The sequence below is a fragment of the Oryzias melastigma genome, linkage group LG3 (assembly GCF_002922805.2).
Source record: "Oryzias melastigma strain HK-1 linkage group LG3, ASM292280v2, whole genome shotgun sequence".
NCBI lineage: Eukaryota > Metazoa > Chordata > Actinopteri > Beloniformes > Adrianichthyidae > Oryzias > Oryzias melastigma.
Window position 1 is genome coordinate 32,259,216 of NC_050514.1, and position 16,457 is coordinate 32,275,672.

General features: G+C 36.2%; 2 protein-coding genes across 4 annotated transcripts in view; both read right to left on the reverse strand.

Moving 5' to 3' along the window:
- Positions 1 to 1,446, reverse strand: part of LOC112160327 (adhesion G protein-coupled receptor G3) — a 14,879-nt gene extending 13,433 nt beyond the window's left edge. The window contains exons 1-2 of the mRNA XM_024294764.2: positions 1,113 to 1,446; positions 813 to 870 (exon numbers count right to left, since the gene is read on the reverse strand). Coding sequence (XP_024150532.1) covers positions 813 to 870; positions 1,113 to 1,170 — 116 coding nt within the window. The 5' untranslated portion in view covers positions 1,171 to 1,446. The remainder of the gene's footprint in view (positions 1 to 812; positions 871 to 1,112) is intronic.
- Positions 1,447 to 2,284: 838 nt separating this feature from the next.
- LOC112160992 (adhesion G-protein coupled receptor G2) lies at positions 2,285 to 15,780 on the reverse strand. 3 transcript variants are annotated; one of them, XM_036211370.1, is made up of 14 exons: positions 15,464 to 15,780; positions 14,890 to 14,927; positions 14,394 to 14,808; positions 11,019 to 11,187; positions 10,663 to 10,822; positions 10,459 to 10,581; positions 10,248 to 10,373; positions 10,060 to 10,099; positions 7,954 to 8,063; positions 7,266 to 7,381; positions 5,643 to 5,911; positions 5,470 to 5,575; positions 3,456 to 3,760; positions 2,285 to 3,384 (listed from the first exon to the last, which is right to left on the reverse strand). In XM_036211370.1, exons 5-14 carry the CDS (start codon positions 10,819 to 10,821, stop codon positions 3,272 to 3,274), a joined length of 1,467 nt encoding a protein of 488 aa, XP_036067263.1. In that variant the 5' UTR covers position 10,822; positions 11,019 to 11,187; positions 14,394 to 14,808; positions 14,890 to 14,927; positions 15,464 to 15,780; the 3' UTR covers positions 2,285 to 3,271. The 3 variants fall into 3 exon arrangements, with proteins under 3 accessions (XP_036067263.1, XP_036067264.1, XP_036067262.1); XM_036211371.1 differs by having other exon boundaries at positions 14,890 to 14,930; XM_036211369.1 differs by having other exon boundaries at positions 14,394 to 15,210.
- Positions 15,781 to 16,457: the final 677 nt, after the last annotated feature.

Below are 16,457 nucleotides of genomic sequence, written 5' to 3' on the forward strand. Positions count from 1 at the left end.
GGGACTAAGGGTTTAGTTTAGTTTAGCAGTCAGCTACTGTTCATATTTTATGACCGACCATCTGTTTCTGTGCAGGAATGGAACCCAAGGAGGCAATTGTTTTGTGATACTGGGCTGTATAAATAAAATTGAGTTGAATTTCACCTATTGCAGGTTATTTTTTAGAAACGTAACCCCACAATAAACGAGAGACCACCGTACTTGCTCTCAAAGCTCAGTGAATCACAGTTGTTGGGAAGTGGTTTCACCACAAGGTGGAAATACTGAGAAATTACATCATCTACGTGAACAGACGGAACAGAATGAGCAGCTGCAGTCTTTACTTTTTTTTTTTTGGTGGTGGGATGATCATTGTGAGGGTTGTTGTCTCAACCCATCAGATCTAGAGAGGAACTCGAAAATCTTCAGAGAAACCAAGACCTTCAACCTCCCACTCGTAGGCGGGTAAGCTGGGAGCTGAACGTGGAATTGTTGACCGCTCTATCTCTGCACTATGGTAAAAGTGTAATCAAAATGAGTCTTAACTCACACATTTGTATCTGAAAGAATTGTAAAAAAATTTCCATCCACACTCTTAAACATGTAGAAAGCCTTTCTAAAAGAGTTAAGGTAGTTTTAGCTGCTACGGGTGGACTGATGTCATTCTGGATCACAGATAACAACTCTGTGACTTTAAAAATATATATAGGCGTTTTTCATTGTCGCTAAAACCCTCAGAGAGTAAGGTTGCCTAAATTAAACAAAACATATTACTTTCTAAATAAAGGACATGCAAAATTAAACATCAAATGAGAGAAGGCTGGAAAACATACTCAGGCCATCTTGAGAAATTACTGCTTTGACAATCAGATTGGACATTTTCACACCAATCTGTCAAGATCACACAAAAAAAGTAAATTAGTACAATAATAGCTTAAATATGAAATAGTTGCAAAGAACACAGATAAAATGCAGAGAATTTAATAGAAGATAGGATCCCTACAAAACACATGTATGATTTTATTCTAAATCTATGACAATTAATCAAGAGTGATGATACCGTTTGATGTCACCCCTTTATAACGGTGAACATCCACTCACCTTACAAGAAAACAATGTAAAAAAATACTTACTAACAGTTTGGGACAAAGAGAAGCAAGCGGATGAGAACAGAACTAGAGCGATCCACATTTCGAACTTCTGCCTTCTACTTCCAGCACGGGCTGACGCTGCTTTGTCTGACAGAAGTTTGCATAATGACGAGAGCTGCAAGTTTCACATCAACCCAAACCACGAGGAGGAGTCTGGTGGGGGTGGCTATCACGCGAAACAAGAAGTCACTCAAAAGACTTTTTAACATTTGCTCCAAAGTTCTCAAAAATAAAAATCAGTCTAAGTTTAAAAGACAAAAAGTAAATTTTAACTTTATGTTTTGCTTTTATCATCCAGGATTCCCTTTTATGGTCTGATTATGTTCCAGGGTTGGTAAAAAGCACTAAATTGAGCAATAAATATCAGATTTAAAAAAAAAATATATATATATATATATGTATGTATATGTATATATATATGTATGTTCAGATCAAACTTTTTTTTAGTTCTAAAAAAGGTTTGTATGATAAATGTTTCTTGTTTTAAAATGATGGATGACAAAACCGAAAAGACTAAATATTGCTACTAGAGCTGTCAGGCGATTACATTTTTTAATCGCGACTAATCGCATCGTCCAGAGTTAACTCGCGATGAATTGCAAATTAAAATTTGGCCTTTTTTTAAGGAAAAAAAATGTGTGCTTCGTGGAATTTAGCAATTAACTATGAAAACAGGAATGGCAAAATTGATAGTTTTCATCAGAAATACTTTATTTTGTAACATTGTATTGAGATAAACTTTCTTAACAATAAAAGGCTGTAACATAAAATGCCTAACAAAAGCCCAAGTGCAAGTGAAGGGCATTTTAAATTCTAAACTTCAATCAACGTTCAGTAAAATAAAATAAAAAACATCAAAAATAAAATTTCCATAACACTTTCATGTTCATTTTTTGTCAGGACCAAATCTTTTCCTCCTCTGCTGAACTGCAGTAATAAATGAAATAGAGATTTATCATTTCCAATTAACTTTTGTTTTTTAAAACCTTAAAGACTGAGAAAAGCGGGATACACTGTGGATAGTTTGACAGTCTGTTACTGCCGCCGCGTTCTCTGGCTGCAGCTCGATGCAGCGACGTGTCCAGCGGAGCTCACGCCATGAATATGCCGGCAGACAGACCGCTATGCTGGGGCTGGATCACGCTTAAACCTCCAGAACATTTAAAACGTCCCCCGGTGAGCTTGCTGTCCGCAGCTCTCGGGACTCGGCGCCGGACGCAAGCCAGTACCACCAGACGTGGTACTGGACGCGAACCGGAGCCGGGTTTGGGTGCAGAAGCTCTCCAGGTCCTAGCGCCGACTTCAGTCTCACAGTGGAAAAAAAAAAAAAAAACATAGTACACAAACGCCCTTAAAATTGTTATAGATCAAATAATTTCAGCCGCCAACAGGATGCATTGCAGACAGGAAATGTGTGGGAGGGGCCATCTGTACCAAAGCACTGCCCACCTCATTTACATGCACAAGAAATGTTGGAAAATAGAAAAAAGGAAAATTTAATTGAATATATATATATATATATATAAATCCACAAATAAAAAAATACATAAAAGTAAAAAAGCAAAGAATGAAATGTAAAAACGCATAATTGTTTGTAGTTTTTATTAATTGCAATTTATTTCCGAACAGAGAAAATTTGTAAATGTCTTATATTTTTCACCATTTTTTTCGAATTGATTTTTAAATATCTATGTTTGTTTGTTTACTACATCGTTAAAGTAAATCCCAAATCGTAAAATGGAAATGAATGCTTTTTGACTCATTTTACTTTTAGAGAAAAGCTTGTTTGGTTGAGCTTTATTTACTGTTCAAAAATGAATAAACAAACGAAAAGAGTTGGATAAAAAATAAAACAATTTTTTATTGTTTTAAGAAGAACAAGAATTCAACACCGCGACCCTGAAAGGGACGAAGCGGTCAGGAAAATGAATGAAAGAATGAAAAAGAATTCAACAGAAATTGAAATAATTGCCAATCTAGAAAAATACAAACAATGTTAAGGATATAAAATATTAGACTTATTTTATATTAAAACCTCAATTGTTATAAAAGTAAAAATATCTGAAACAAAACATACATGTGATTTTATAGTCTTTAATGTGCTTGTTAAGAGAAGATGATTCCAGATAAAGGATGGAGATCTACTCAGATTTGAGCGCTGACGTCCTCATGGGAGTTGAGGTCAGTTTCTCCTCCATTTGCCTCTTCCTCTGCCTCTTGGCTGTGAAGCAGATCCACATGAAGATGAAGAAACCTTAGAGAAAAGATCAAAACAGCACATTCAGACAACACCGTTCAGTGCAGAGCTCCAACCGATTGACTCACCCTGCAGGGAGTTCAGTATGCAGAACAGGTAGAGGACGGGGTAGTTGACATATCCCGATCCCAGGAAGGCCAGACCCCAGGTGGTCCCCAGCAGGCAGGTGAGACCCAGCAGGGTTAGGCCGCTCCTGCAGGACGCGTTGAACCTCTGCTGGTCTGCCTGACACTTTCCTGGACTCTTGACAAGCATGTTCATCCTGCAGATGCTGGAGCCCACCGCCATCAGAATACCAGAGTTAAAGATGAAGATGAGGATGAAATAAACCAGATTCAACGAGTAGAAGAAGGAGTCATCGATGATCCAGCAGCTGGAAGACGAATAAAAGAGACATTACGCTTAAGAGAGCTCAAGATCATAATAATCAAAATAAAAGTTGAATTCCTCGTTCATTTTCTTTAGGATTCCAACAGTTATTTAGATATAAAATACAGAGAGGACTCTTCAGGTGGTGACAGATGGCCAAAAGACAAGACTACTTACATTGAACTTTTTTAACTGAAATTTTAAAATCTTGTAAGATTAAATGTGCAACATTAGAAAACGTGTCCGAGGGAAATCAAGTCAGAGTTAAGTCACCTTAATTGCAGAAAAAAAAATCAGTTTAAAAAAAAGCCTCTGATTTATGAAATATTAGTTTCATCCTTCAATAAGTTGGAGTTTTTTATGAGTTAGTGTGGAATTTTTTTTTCATAAAACTGATTTTTTTTACATCAGATTTCACACAAAGAAATATTTTGATCAGTTTTTAACATTTGCAAGTCACTGAACCTTTTAGAAATCAGGAGAAATGGGTGAACCATTTATAAAAAAAAAAAAAAAACTGCCTGCTAAACCCAACTTTAGCTGCTTTTTTCTGTCTTGCAGCATTTATCTGACTCTAGAGAGCGTATTTCTATCTTTTTTTAAATGTGGTTTGATGACAGAATGCTAAGAGGAACGCCATTGGACCCAATGAAAATAGTATTTTTAACATCTTCTCGTGGCATTTTTCTGATGAAGGACATTTATAAAGAAACATTTCTTTATTTAATCTGTTGTTTATCAGGATAAAAAAACTTGTTGAAACAGATCGTATTTGTGATGTATAAAGTACGCCGGATAGCTCCAATAATGTTTGCCATTTTTTTTGCACCAGTGATGTTAGGGTGGGGGTGTGAGGGGCTGTAAGCTAGTGGGAGGGCATGTAAACAGAGAGCTCTCAGTAACTCTGTCCCATGTAGTCCCAACCAAAATTGAGAGATTCAGTTCAATTATATTTATATAGCCTAATATAACAAAAACAATTGCCTCATCGGAGATACATTTCTATAGAACTCCTGTCGCTCTACAGAAACTATGTTGTTTGCCTAAAAACTGCAAATCATGAAATAGTGTTAGCTCGCTCTTAACGCAAGTTTTCAACTTTGAGGGCAGAATTTAACATGTTATTTTGCAGATTTTGCGTTTTTCTGCTACGGTTTGCTTGTTTGATTTGTTTGGGGATTTAATAAAATATTGTTTAGTTAGCTGAGGCTCTTCCTATCATTTTGGGAAGTTTGTTGACACATTTGAACACAGTTTGTTCACAGTTTGTGCATGATTGTTCACACAAGATTTTGTTTTCTTGCAAAACAAAAAATAAGACAATTTTTTCTAAAAAAAAAAAAAAAAAGTGTTTTATGATTTTAAAATTCCATTCTTGCAGTGTGGAAGTATATTTAACATCTGTGGCGTATTGTCTTTCAAACAGGGAACTGTTTGTTGTTGGTTTTAAATTATATTACAATGTGTAAATAGGCACAGGATTCTTTGTATTCTGTGCCGTTTTCTTGGTTTGTTTAGTGTTTGGGGTTTTGATATTGTTTTGTCCAACAGTTTTAACTGCTCATTAATGATAAGTACAGTCGGTAATTATCTTTTTGAACTGCATGATGGGTGGAAAATGAGCGTTAATAGTTTTTGCAAGTGATCTTTTTGTACAAAGACATCACCAAATGATCATCAAGTCATAAATTAATGAGTCAGAAATGCTCTCACATTGCGCTGGTTTGGTTAGAATCCAGCATGGTTAACTCTTTGGCTCCATAAAGCTGCTTGAAGTCCTTCACTCCCAGAGAAACCGCCACAATCAGACCAGGGACCCCTGTGACGGACTCGGTTAAACACAAACTGTCGTCTAACATCAGGTGTGACTCCAGATCAGCACTCACCCCATCCCACCGCTGACAGCTTCAGCAGGTAGTACTTGTAGTAGGTGTTGAACACCTTTACCAGCAGCAGGTACAGGTGAAAGGCCTCTATGGCCATCCAGGTGAAACTGCAGAGCAGCGAGTAATGCATGAAGGCTGCCACAAACTCGCACACCCAGCTGAGCTCCACCGTGGCCCCCCACTCTGTCAGCAGGAAGGTGGAGTTGAGCAGAAACAGGGCGCCGCTCAGGGAGACGTGAATGGACATGGAGAAGTCCATTTTGTTTTTCCTGTTGGGAGAAGCACATAGAAGATGACACCAGACTTCTGTGGGAGGACCTTCGTTTTCTGAGGGTAATTTTTCTGAGACATGAGCAAAGATGTTTAACAGTGTAGAAATAATCTGCTGGTTGATTTTCAGAATCCTGAAGAAAGCCCAAAACTAAAAAAAATACTTGCAATCATAACGCTTTCACTCTTTAAACCTAAAAATGTGTAATCAAAACACTTTTACTCTTGAAACTCAATAAAAATACTTGCAATTACAACGCTACCATTAAAACCTAAGAATATGTGTCATCAAAACTATTTTTCCCTTAAAACAAAAAAATTCCCTCTAATCATAACATTTTTACTCCCTAAACTTAAAAATATGTGTAGTCAAAACAATTTTACTCCTTAAACTCAAAAACATACTTGCAGTCGTAACACTTTCACTCTTTGAACTCAAAATAATACCTATAATCTAAACAATTTTACTCTTAGAATTAAAAAAAAGCACTTGCAATCATAACACTTTTACTCTTTAAATTTAAAAATACTAGTAATCAAAACAATTTTACCCTTAAATCTCAAAAATACTTGCAATCATAACACTTTTACTTCGTAAACTTAAAGTTATGTGTAATCAAAACACTTTCACTCTTCAACCTCTAATAAATACTTATATTCATAACACTTTTACTCACTAAACTTAAAAATAATCAAAACAATGTTACTCCTAAAACAAAAAAAATAATTGCAATTATATATATTATATTATTATATAACACGTTTACTCTTTAAATTCAAAAATATGTGTAATAAAAACAATTTTACTCGCAAAACTAAAAAAAATACTTACAATCATAACACTTTTTCCCCTAAACTTAAAAATACTTATAATCAAAATGTTTCATTGTCGATGTTTTATGTTATAAATGAGCTGCAAGTTTTTCTTTTTATCTTCTCTTTACTATATTTGATCAACCATTCTGATTATAGCTATGCTTTTATTGCAAATATTGTTTTTTTTTTTAATTATCTTTACAGTCAATAAATTAAGTTTCACTTCTCAGTCTTTTTTGTTATTACTTTGTTGTTTTTTTAGCCTTTTACTCACACTGATCACACCTAAAAATAGACAAATAACAGCAACCTGATATACATTTTGTTTTTTAGACCTTAAATGTGTGAATGCAGTTCTTGTTTTGAGCTCCAGGTGGCAGTAATTAAACAAGGAAGACAGCGATGATTACCAACAGACTAAAATGTGTTTATGGATTCCTGCAAGTGTTATTTTCCAGATGTTTTCACAAAAAACACAAAAAGAGGATATCTTTAACATGTTATCTGTGTATGTGTCTCTGGTGTGTGTATACCTACTTGCCAAATATGTATATCAGGAAACTTAATGCACAGAAGAAAGCTGAAAGGCCACAGCCTATATAGCTGATGTATGAGAGGATCATCCAGTGGATTTCTGCTATTGGATCTCTTATCTGGAGACAGAAGATTCAGATATAGTTTTTATTTGATCAAGTTAGTTATGGACCAAAGTTATTTCTGTCCCTGTTTGCATTAAAAGCAACAATTCTGATGCAATTAAGCAAAAACAACATAGTGGTTGTAGTGTTGCCTTTTGTTGCTCAGTTCAGAGGTTACAACAAAAACACTTCAATGTAATCTGCTGATCAAAAAATCTGGAGATAATCTGGCTTTAATGGACTGAAGTGGGCTGAATTGAAATATAAAAATGGTGATAAATCTCTACTTTAGGAACAGAAGAAAATATGACACCACATTTTAAACAAGACTAAGCAAACTGGACTCCAACTGACATATTTTCTTAGAAAAATGTGGTTTTGTTGTCAAAGGTCAGAATCTTTAGACCCAAAGGGCAAATAAATGATGAGTCAATTTGATGGTAGAAGATTCCGTGACACGTTTCTGTTTTTGAGGTTATCTTTGCGAAACTCTGTCCGTGTGAGGAAGTAGGGAGTAAAGATGATGTTGCAACATCTTTTGACAGATTCTTATGTTTGTTGTTCGTGTCTTTTGTGTGTCTTGATACCAGCAGGACAGCAAATGGTGTTGCATGGTTGCACTTGCAGGTAACAGTGGTTTTGTTGACTGTGGCCTCACATCCATCAGTTTTCCAATACTCAGAATGTTTTTCCAGACCTGGAACAAGAAAAAAAGAATAATTTAATCATAAGTATTTAAAAAAGAATTCATAAGCTGTCTCAAAATGATGATTCAACTTCTGCCAAAGTAACTATGGCCTGTTTTCCTTCAAAGTCCTGATGCATATCAATGAGATTTGGAGGTGATTAGTCTTAAAAAACGATTGAACTTGGAGTCATTGTTGTGTCGGACGACTCAGCCAAACTGGAGTTGCATAACCTTTTTTGAGTAGATTTTCACCCGTCCAAACTTCACATTTATGTTTTCTCTAGTACAGAGTAGATGGTTGTTGACTGTAATTTCAAAGTGTTTAGGACGACTTTCATTCATGCTTCTAAGATCTTGTTTAACCCCTTCATTCCTTCCGCGTGTTACTAGTTTCAAACATACACTTATATAAAGGACTCCACTTCATTTAGCATCACCTTGAATGAAAAAAACATTGACAAATATTTTTTTCTATAATTACAAATAATGTCAGACTTGAAAGGGTTACATTTGTACAATCCAGGTTTTGCTTAGACCTCCTGTGTGAGGAACACGTCAGACTTGGGGTTGTAACACACAATTGCTCCTGTTAATTAACAAACCTCAGTAATAATATGGTTGCAGTTCTGTAGGTACAGTCCAGTTGTCCACATTTTACACAAAAGTTCAATTTTTTATGCTTCTTATTTAACTCAATTTTTAAAAATTGCATTTGTGAGTGAGTTTTTCTCTTGCATTTGAGTCGTCTATCATGTATTTTCCAAGTGTGCTGAATTCCTTTTGGGGTCACTGGGTTGCTGGAGCCTATCCCGGCTACTGCAGGGCAAAAGTATTGGCTGTACATGAGAACTAGACTGAGCAACCCCTTCCCACGTCGCGTTCCAAACAGGAAGTACCTGCTGGTCTAAAGAAGTGGGTGTGGCCTTCCAACATGCTAGCTCCTGATTGGAGAAAGTGGTTGCCATAGGAATGGGTTAGGTTTTGGGATTGGTTATTGGACTCAGATTGACTCAAACTAATCTCTTATAATTGAGTACTTCTGGTTCCAATATAGAGACAGACATATTACGGAAAAATGCCAATTAAATGGAATTAATTTGGTTGAAACCTGAAGTAAGCCATTTTCTATGGGTGATGTCACACTGGTTTAGTCAAGTTTTTTTATATTTTCTAATAGTAGCCCCGGCCAAATTTGGCAGCTGGCTCCCAGCCACTAATAGAGACAAGCGTCTAAAGTAACAAACACCTGTTAGACCCTGTGTTTATTGGAGACTGGAGTCAATTACAAACCGGCCACCAATGGAAGACATATGGTATACAGTCAATGGGTTAAAGGGAGGGTACACCCAAGAGATCAGCAGTCTGTCACATGTGGATCCTCCATCGTGCATTCTAATACAGAAGGATCTGACCGTTCTGAACCTTTCAAGGTTAGTTTCCTCCTGCATGGCGAGAGTGGTTGCCATAGAAACAATATTTTCAGACCGACTTGAACCAATCACTGCTTACTGACATTTCTAGTTCCAAAAAACAGACATTGTAATGCAATAAAAATGGCTACTGAATTGATTTAGTTGTAGCTAAGACATAAATCATTTTCTATGAGTGACTTCACAATCACTTGGTCCAGTTCTCAGATACAGTCAAACCTCTTAACAGACAGGATGGACCATCCTTCATCCTTTGCCTGTTCTGAGGGGGATGTGGGATGCAGCTTATCATGTGTAGTTCAAGAAGGTCAGTGGAATGAACCCCACCCCTCCCCATGACCTCAGGATTGCCTGGATTTTTATCTACAACTGCAGTTTCTATAACATGTTTATTTGTTAATTAAAGTGCATTTTCATTTGATGCATACAGTGTCTTTATTGGTCATTTGGTTTTAAATAATTTATGATCTTGGTTCTACAGTTGGAGGAAGACATGAATATTTTTCTAATTAGCGACTTAATGCACAGAAATGATATTATTTCCACAAGGTTTGATCAAGAGTAGAGATACCAACCCTGCTCATTGAAATAGCGACACTGCAGCTTTGAGTTATTCTGCAAAACACAAATAAACTGGATTAAACCCAGAAACTCCACATACTGCTTAAGAATCAACTCAACAAAGAGATTTTCTGTGTTTTTATTCGTATAGATCTGTGAAAATTAAGTTAATTAATCATAAGAAAAAGAGGAGCAGACTCACAGACAGTCTGGAATCCATTTCTTCAATCTGGAAAATCATGGTAATTGACTGAGTCAGATCCTGCATGTAGCGCTGCTCCAGCAGCTCAATCCTGAGTACCATGGATGAGATTTGCTCCTCATTGAACTAAGTTTAGGAATCCACAATGACAAAAATGTCTGCAAACGTGTGCGTCTGAGGAACATTAAATAGATTATGGATGGAACGGTACCTGGAACTGGCTGTGGTTCATGTAACTGACCAAAGCAACAACCCTCCTTTCTGCTGGGATTTTGTGCAAAGCGTCCAGAGGCATCCAGATTTCAGGAATGAATGATGAATTCTTGGTCGGCAGCTTTTCACAGACATGAAAAAGAAAAAATGTCAGGGACCATGTTTTTGATTCATTATTGGTTTTGTTCAGGAACACATTTACCTGCGGCGCTTCCATCTTCATTGCTGTTAGTCCTCCTGACATTGTTAGAGCTTCGTCTGAGAAATTGAAGATGTTTATGGACAGTTTCTTCAGGTTGTATTCAGTCAAATTTCTGTTCTGGCAGTTTTTCATAAGATCATGGATGATCTCTCTTTCCATCCTACAGAAATAAAAAAAATGTGTCATAGAACACTAAGAAAACAATTGAAGACATTTATTAATTAAAAATTCATAAAAATACATTTTTGAGAGATACTTTTTTTAAATAAAACAGGAGAAGTCAGAAATTTTTTTTTAAACAGTGGGGAATAAATCAGAGAATTTCAATAGCAAGCAGAGCCGACTTTAAGACTTACTTTATGTAGATTGTTTTGATGCTGACATTCTGACTGACGAGGTGTTCACAAAAATCCTTTATCGATAAGAGATTCGCCAAGCTCTCAATGCCACAATCTTCACTGCACAGATCCTCAAGAAGTGGTAAGATGGAGGAATCTTGGCAGGAGAGTATGGAGTAATTTGCAACTAAGAGAGGACAAGAATCATGATGAGAGTGTAAGAAAACTCATTAATTGGTTAAAGCAGATTTATCAGAACAGTTGATCACATCATTAAAACAGTTAAATGTTTCATGAATAATACAAGTATAAGCTCCAAATAGCATTGAGATCTAGTTACTGAAATGTTTAGAGATTTACCATTGAGATCGTCTCACTTCTAAGGCCTTCTGTCTTTGTAATCAATGAGATTTGTGTAATCTATACATAAATGTCGAAGAAGATTCTCATTTATTTACACGTTTCGTCACTGAGCAGAAGACTGACCAAGTTTAGGGGGATAGATACTTTTTAAGGGGTTTGTCGAGTCCTGATTTGCTAACTTGAACCAGAGATCAAAAGTTGACATCACTAAACCCAGACCTCTTTTAAAATTGAACACGTGAGAAAAAAAAAGGGGCAATTGTTAAATTATAGAGATAATAATCAAAACATCACAGTACCACAAGGGTCTTATTTTGAATGCAAAATACACTCAGACCTGAACCATGAAATGGGGAGACATTGGTATGTACTGGGTTTGATGCTGCTAAAGGTTTATTGTTGTTCTATTTGGAGAGTTTTCCTCTCCTCAGACGTCCATTTCTTGCTCAATACAAGCAAAAAAGTGGAGGTTAAATCCACAAAGTTGTCATGAAACATCCTTATTTTGACACAATAATATCCGTGTTTTAAGGCTGTAAAATCCCTCATTTCACACTTGATACAATTATCTCAGACAATCATGACCAGCTCCACATTTTTCTCACTCGTTTAGACTCAAAGTTAAAACCTTTGTAGAAAAATAAATCCAGTTTATAGAATGAACACCAAGATCTGATCGCAATCGAAGATTTGTGTAGATTTGGTCATTTTTATTAACTGGAGACACATCATGGAGGAGATTGATTTATGCAAGCAAAAATTTAACTTAAAAAAAAAATCAGTGACACAGGGAGTAAAATGCAGGTGACTAAGTAAACTAGCTTGACTGTGACGAAGAGGCTGTGACATTATAGGATCCATTTGCCAACGGTTTCATGGAACAGAGCAAGGGCAAGACATAGAGTCAAAAAGGCAGGCAAAGGTCAAAAACACAGAGGTGAGGGAACAAATAAACAGTAGTGGGTCAAAAACAGAGAATCAAAGTATGGAAAACCTGCTCAGACTGACAGGTAAACACGATCAAGACTTCGCACTGAAGTTGAGGCTGGAGTGAATACAAATGCCGGTGGTTCTGATGAGGATGATGATGATCAGCTGTGCATGGATAAGGCTAAAGTGGTGGCTGATGGGAGTTGTAGTGAGAAAGGTGCTGAACATGGTTAGCACTCAGGATAGGGGTCCCTCTGGTGGTCGGAGGAGAACGTGGCTGAGTGAGTCCTGACACTGACTCCTGTTACTGTCTTTTAAAGGTGCTTCAATTCGGATGTTTTGTGCACTGAGGGGTTCATTAAAATTTAAACGGTCCTTTGCCTTTTTAATGTCATAAGTTAATATTTCATTTTTTTTCCAGGTCATTAGTGATGGTCTTGTGTCACCGACCCTCACTCAGTTGCGAAGTATTGTTTGTGCCATTTTGTCTGCATTGCTGAGCGGGTTTCCTGACTCTGGTTCTGTTCCGACTCTGTTTGTCTGCCGCCTTCCCTGACCAACCCCTGAACCATGATTACCAAAGCATGACCCCTGATGCTTCTATGGTTGTGATTGACCTCTGTCTGCCTGACCCTGCTTTAGCTCTACGGACCCATAGTGGTGTTTCACTCCTGTCAACCCGTCTGCTGCTCGTGGAACAAGCAAAACATTCATAACAGGACTAAGGCTTTAAAAAGCTGCAGAAGCAGACTACATAAATACTGATTGAAGGAAAGAAGTTTAAGTCCAAAAGTTGCTTTTATTTTAGAATAATTTCTTTTAAATGTTGGACAAATTATCCACTTTTCCAAAAGTTGTTTTCTGCAAACCTGTGTGCGTTTAACTTCTCCGTAATGGCTGATCACTCAGTCTTTTGGTTGTGGGAGTTGTATTCTTTATGTCTTTCTACTGGAACCTGTGAGTAAAGTCAGCAGTACAGCTAACCTGTAGTGGCTTGTAAAATTAAAATAGTGGGATAAACTGACATGATAAAGTGTTTTGCATGCATGCAGATGTGTTTACAGTCATAACAGCTAAAGAGTTAAAGCATAACCTGGTTGCAAAGAAAAATTTTCATACGATCTGGCATCAATATAATCCTGCATCCCAGTGGAAATATGTAAATGCTTGGAGACATTAGTTAAACCTGTATCAGAATGTCACAAAAAAATACAGCAACTTTTTTTATCATTATTCTTTTTAAAACACAAAACTTATTATTTAGATAAGCTTCAATCTTTTGCTTACAACTTGTAAAACACGTGTCCAAACTGTAACACATTAAAGATTACATGTTAGTAACACCTGACTTTATACTGTTACTGTCTTAGAATGTCTTATAGGACTGTAAAACGTTAAGTTTCAAAGTGCTCTAGAAGTAGAGCACATAAAGTGACAAATCCATCACACAGTAATTCATATTTAGATATGACCATTATTATATAATTAATTGACTAAGTGACTTAAATTACCAATGGTTTTTTTCTATTTGGTAAATTTAATAGTTGGGAATTGGAGAAACAGTAAATCTACTTTGAATCAAAGAAAAGAAAATGGGAAAATTAGGTATTTTTGCTTGAAAAAGAATAAGAAAAAAATAACACAATAAGAGCAGGTTAAAGTAGCCATGACACACAGGCTTAGTGAAAAACAACTAGTCACTTGCAAGAGGTTTGGCCGTCTTGCCCAGATCCACCCTTAAGGGCAGTTGGAACAAAGACTTAAGACATGAAATGATGTCTTAATCGCCTTCTTCCCATAAGCATAGACATGGCTCAGCCCATTTCACTACAATTGTTATGGAACCGAACGAGATGATAAAGAATCTTCACAGAGACAAAATTCAAGAATTTAATTTAAATGAAAAAAAAAATGAATAAATATAAATGTAAAAATAAAATGCATTTTTCATTTTTTTCCTGCCTCACGATCTCACTGTGATTTACAATGATATGTAAGGAGATAATGCAACATATTACTTTTCTAATGAGTTCCTCTGAACATAAGTAATAAATCCCTCATCATGCTCACTCACTGGTATCTTATTAAGAGATTACTTACATCCATGGATGACATAATCGTCTCTGCCGGGAAGATGTGTCACTGAGGCATTCAGACTGAAGTTTGATTCATTAAATTCTGTCTTCTGATATCCATTTGTATACTGAATGAGACACTCTGGTCCATCGTTTATACATTGTGGTTCAGATTTCTGCTCAAAGATCGTACACTTCGAGTCAGCCACATCTATAGTAAGGCCATAATTGAGTATAATAATCCATGCTGTAGCTGAAGAAAAAAAATAAAAAGACCAAAGTCAGAATAGTTAATATGTTCAGAACAAAAATTAAGTGACAGTTTTAAATAAAATCTAAGAAAATAATAAATGCACTTGCTTTGATCAGATGTTGTAGCTTCCTCAGCCTGTAATTTGAGCATCAGCAATGGCAGGAGTGCACAAAGCACAGCTTTTATTCTAAAAAAAAACACTATTAGTCCAAGTATGAAAGGATTTTGTCAAATACATTTGTCTAAATCTTTAAAACTGACCATTTACCTTACTCCATCCATGTGAAAACAGAGGAAAAGGAAAATCTGCTGCAACAGAGCAATAAGGACATTCACAGCAGCATTTAGAAGAATCCACAAGTTCTTGTCTCCAGGATGAAAAGGGAAGAACTGGTCTGCAGAGCGTCGCTTTGGCTGGGTAAACTCAAGTTCAACACAGTGTAGCTTGTTTGGGTTTATGAATACATTTGCCTAATGCAAATGTTCAGTCCAAGATCAATATAACACCAATACTGAGATTACCTTTCAATGGAGCTCAGTGTGGTGAGCTGTCAGTGGGCAGTAAAGTTAATGAATAGACACGATCGTCCTGTTGGCAGCAAAGGAAATTCCCCCGACTGACATTCAGGACACCAAATGATAAACTGAAATAACAGCATTTGTTTGCGGAGATGTTCACCAAGTGGATTAACTTTACCTCAACAAACACAAAGCAACTTCGGCACTATTTTATTCCCAGAGTAAGAGTTCAAAATGCTTCAAAAAATATTTAAAGTCCTTAAAGAATTTATTGAAAATGTTCTAAAAGAACAGATAGCCACATCGAGGCATTTTGAACTCACAAAGAGAAGATTCCAGATTAATTTCCTGTTGGATCTTTGTAGTTTACATGCAGCTTTAACTCTGGAACTTTGGCTTTCTCCTGACAGAAAAAAACAAGGGGCGGAGCAATAAAAAGCCAGGTGAACAGGTAGATGCGATGAGAGTGATGGCTGGGAATAAACGAAGAGACACAAGGAGGCACAGAATCCTGATAACCACGGATACAGACGAAGACTTTGTCCCAGTTCAGTCACTACTCAGTGCATCGTTTAGCCAGGGTGTCAAAATCTACATTTCCAAATTCTAGTGCCTTCCAAATTTCCCAGGATGCATGAATCCTCACTAGATGGGAAAATAAAGACCACAAAGTATTCCATTTGAATAATTTGTCATTTTAACATCTATTTAAATTTATTTTTATATTAATCAGTGAAGTTTTTATCATCAGAACACAACGGATTCATAAATAGTCATCGTTAAATGTTTTTATTTATTAGTTTTTTAAATTGGAAAATGAGTGAAAAAAAGCAGTGTGCATGTGTTCAAAATGAAATATTGGGGGTTAGAAAGTAGTGTGTGTATATGGGTGTAACCAAATATCTATTTATTCATGACTGCGTTACTTGGATTCCATTTGCATTTACACAGTATACGGATAATCTCTGACATCATCCAATATCGCTCTTCATTTTAAAAAACTTAGCGTTCTTATTATGGGTGATGAAATAAGGCCTTGATATTAGAAACCTGACATATTTAAATACTAAATTCCCCAAATACTTCTTAATTTCTGTGCAAAACAATCACATGCAAAAAACGTGAAATATTTTATATCCAACTGTGGGCTACCTGGTTAAGTTTTTTTATAGATGATTTCCATTTTAACTAAAAAAGTTTAACAAAATGAAGTACTTTTCTATTCTGCCCAAAGAAACAAAAATATTTATAGTAACTGAAATCTATGGGGATGTATAGATGTATAATTTTTTTGTCCCATGACTCAGTTTTTCTGTT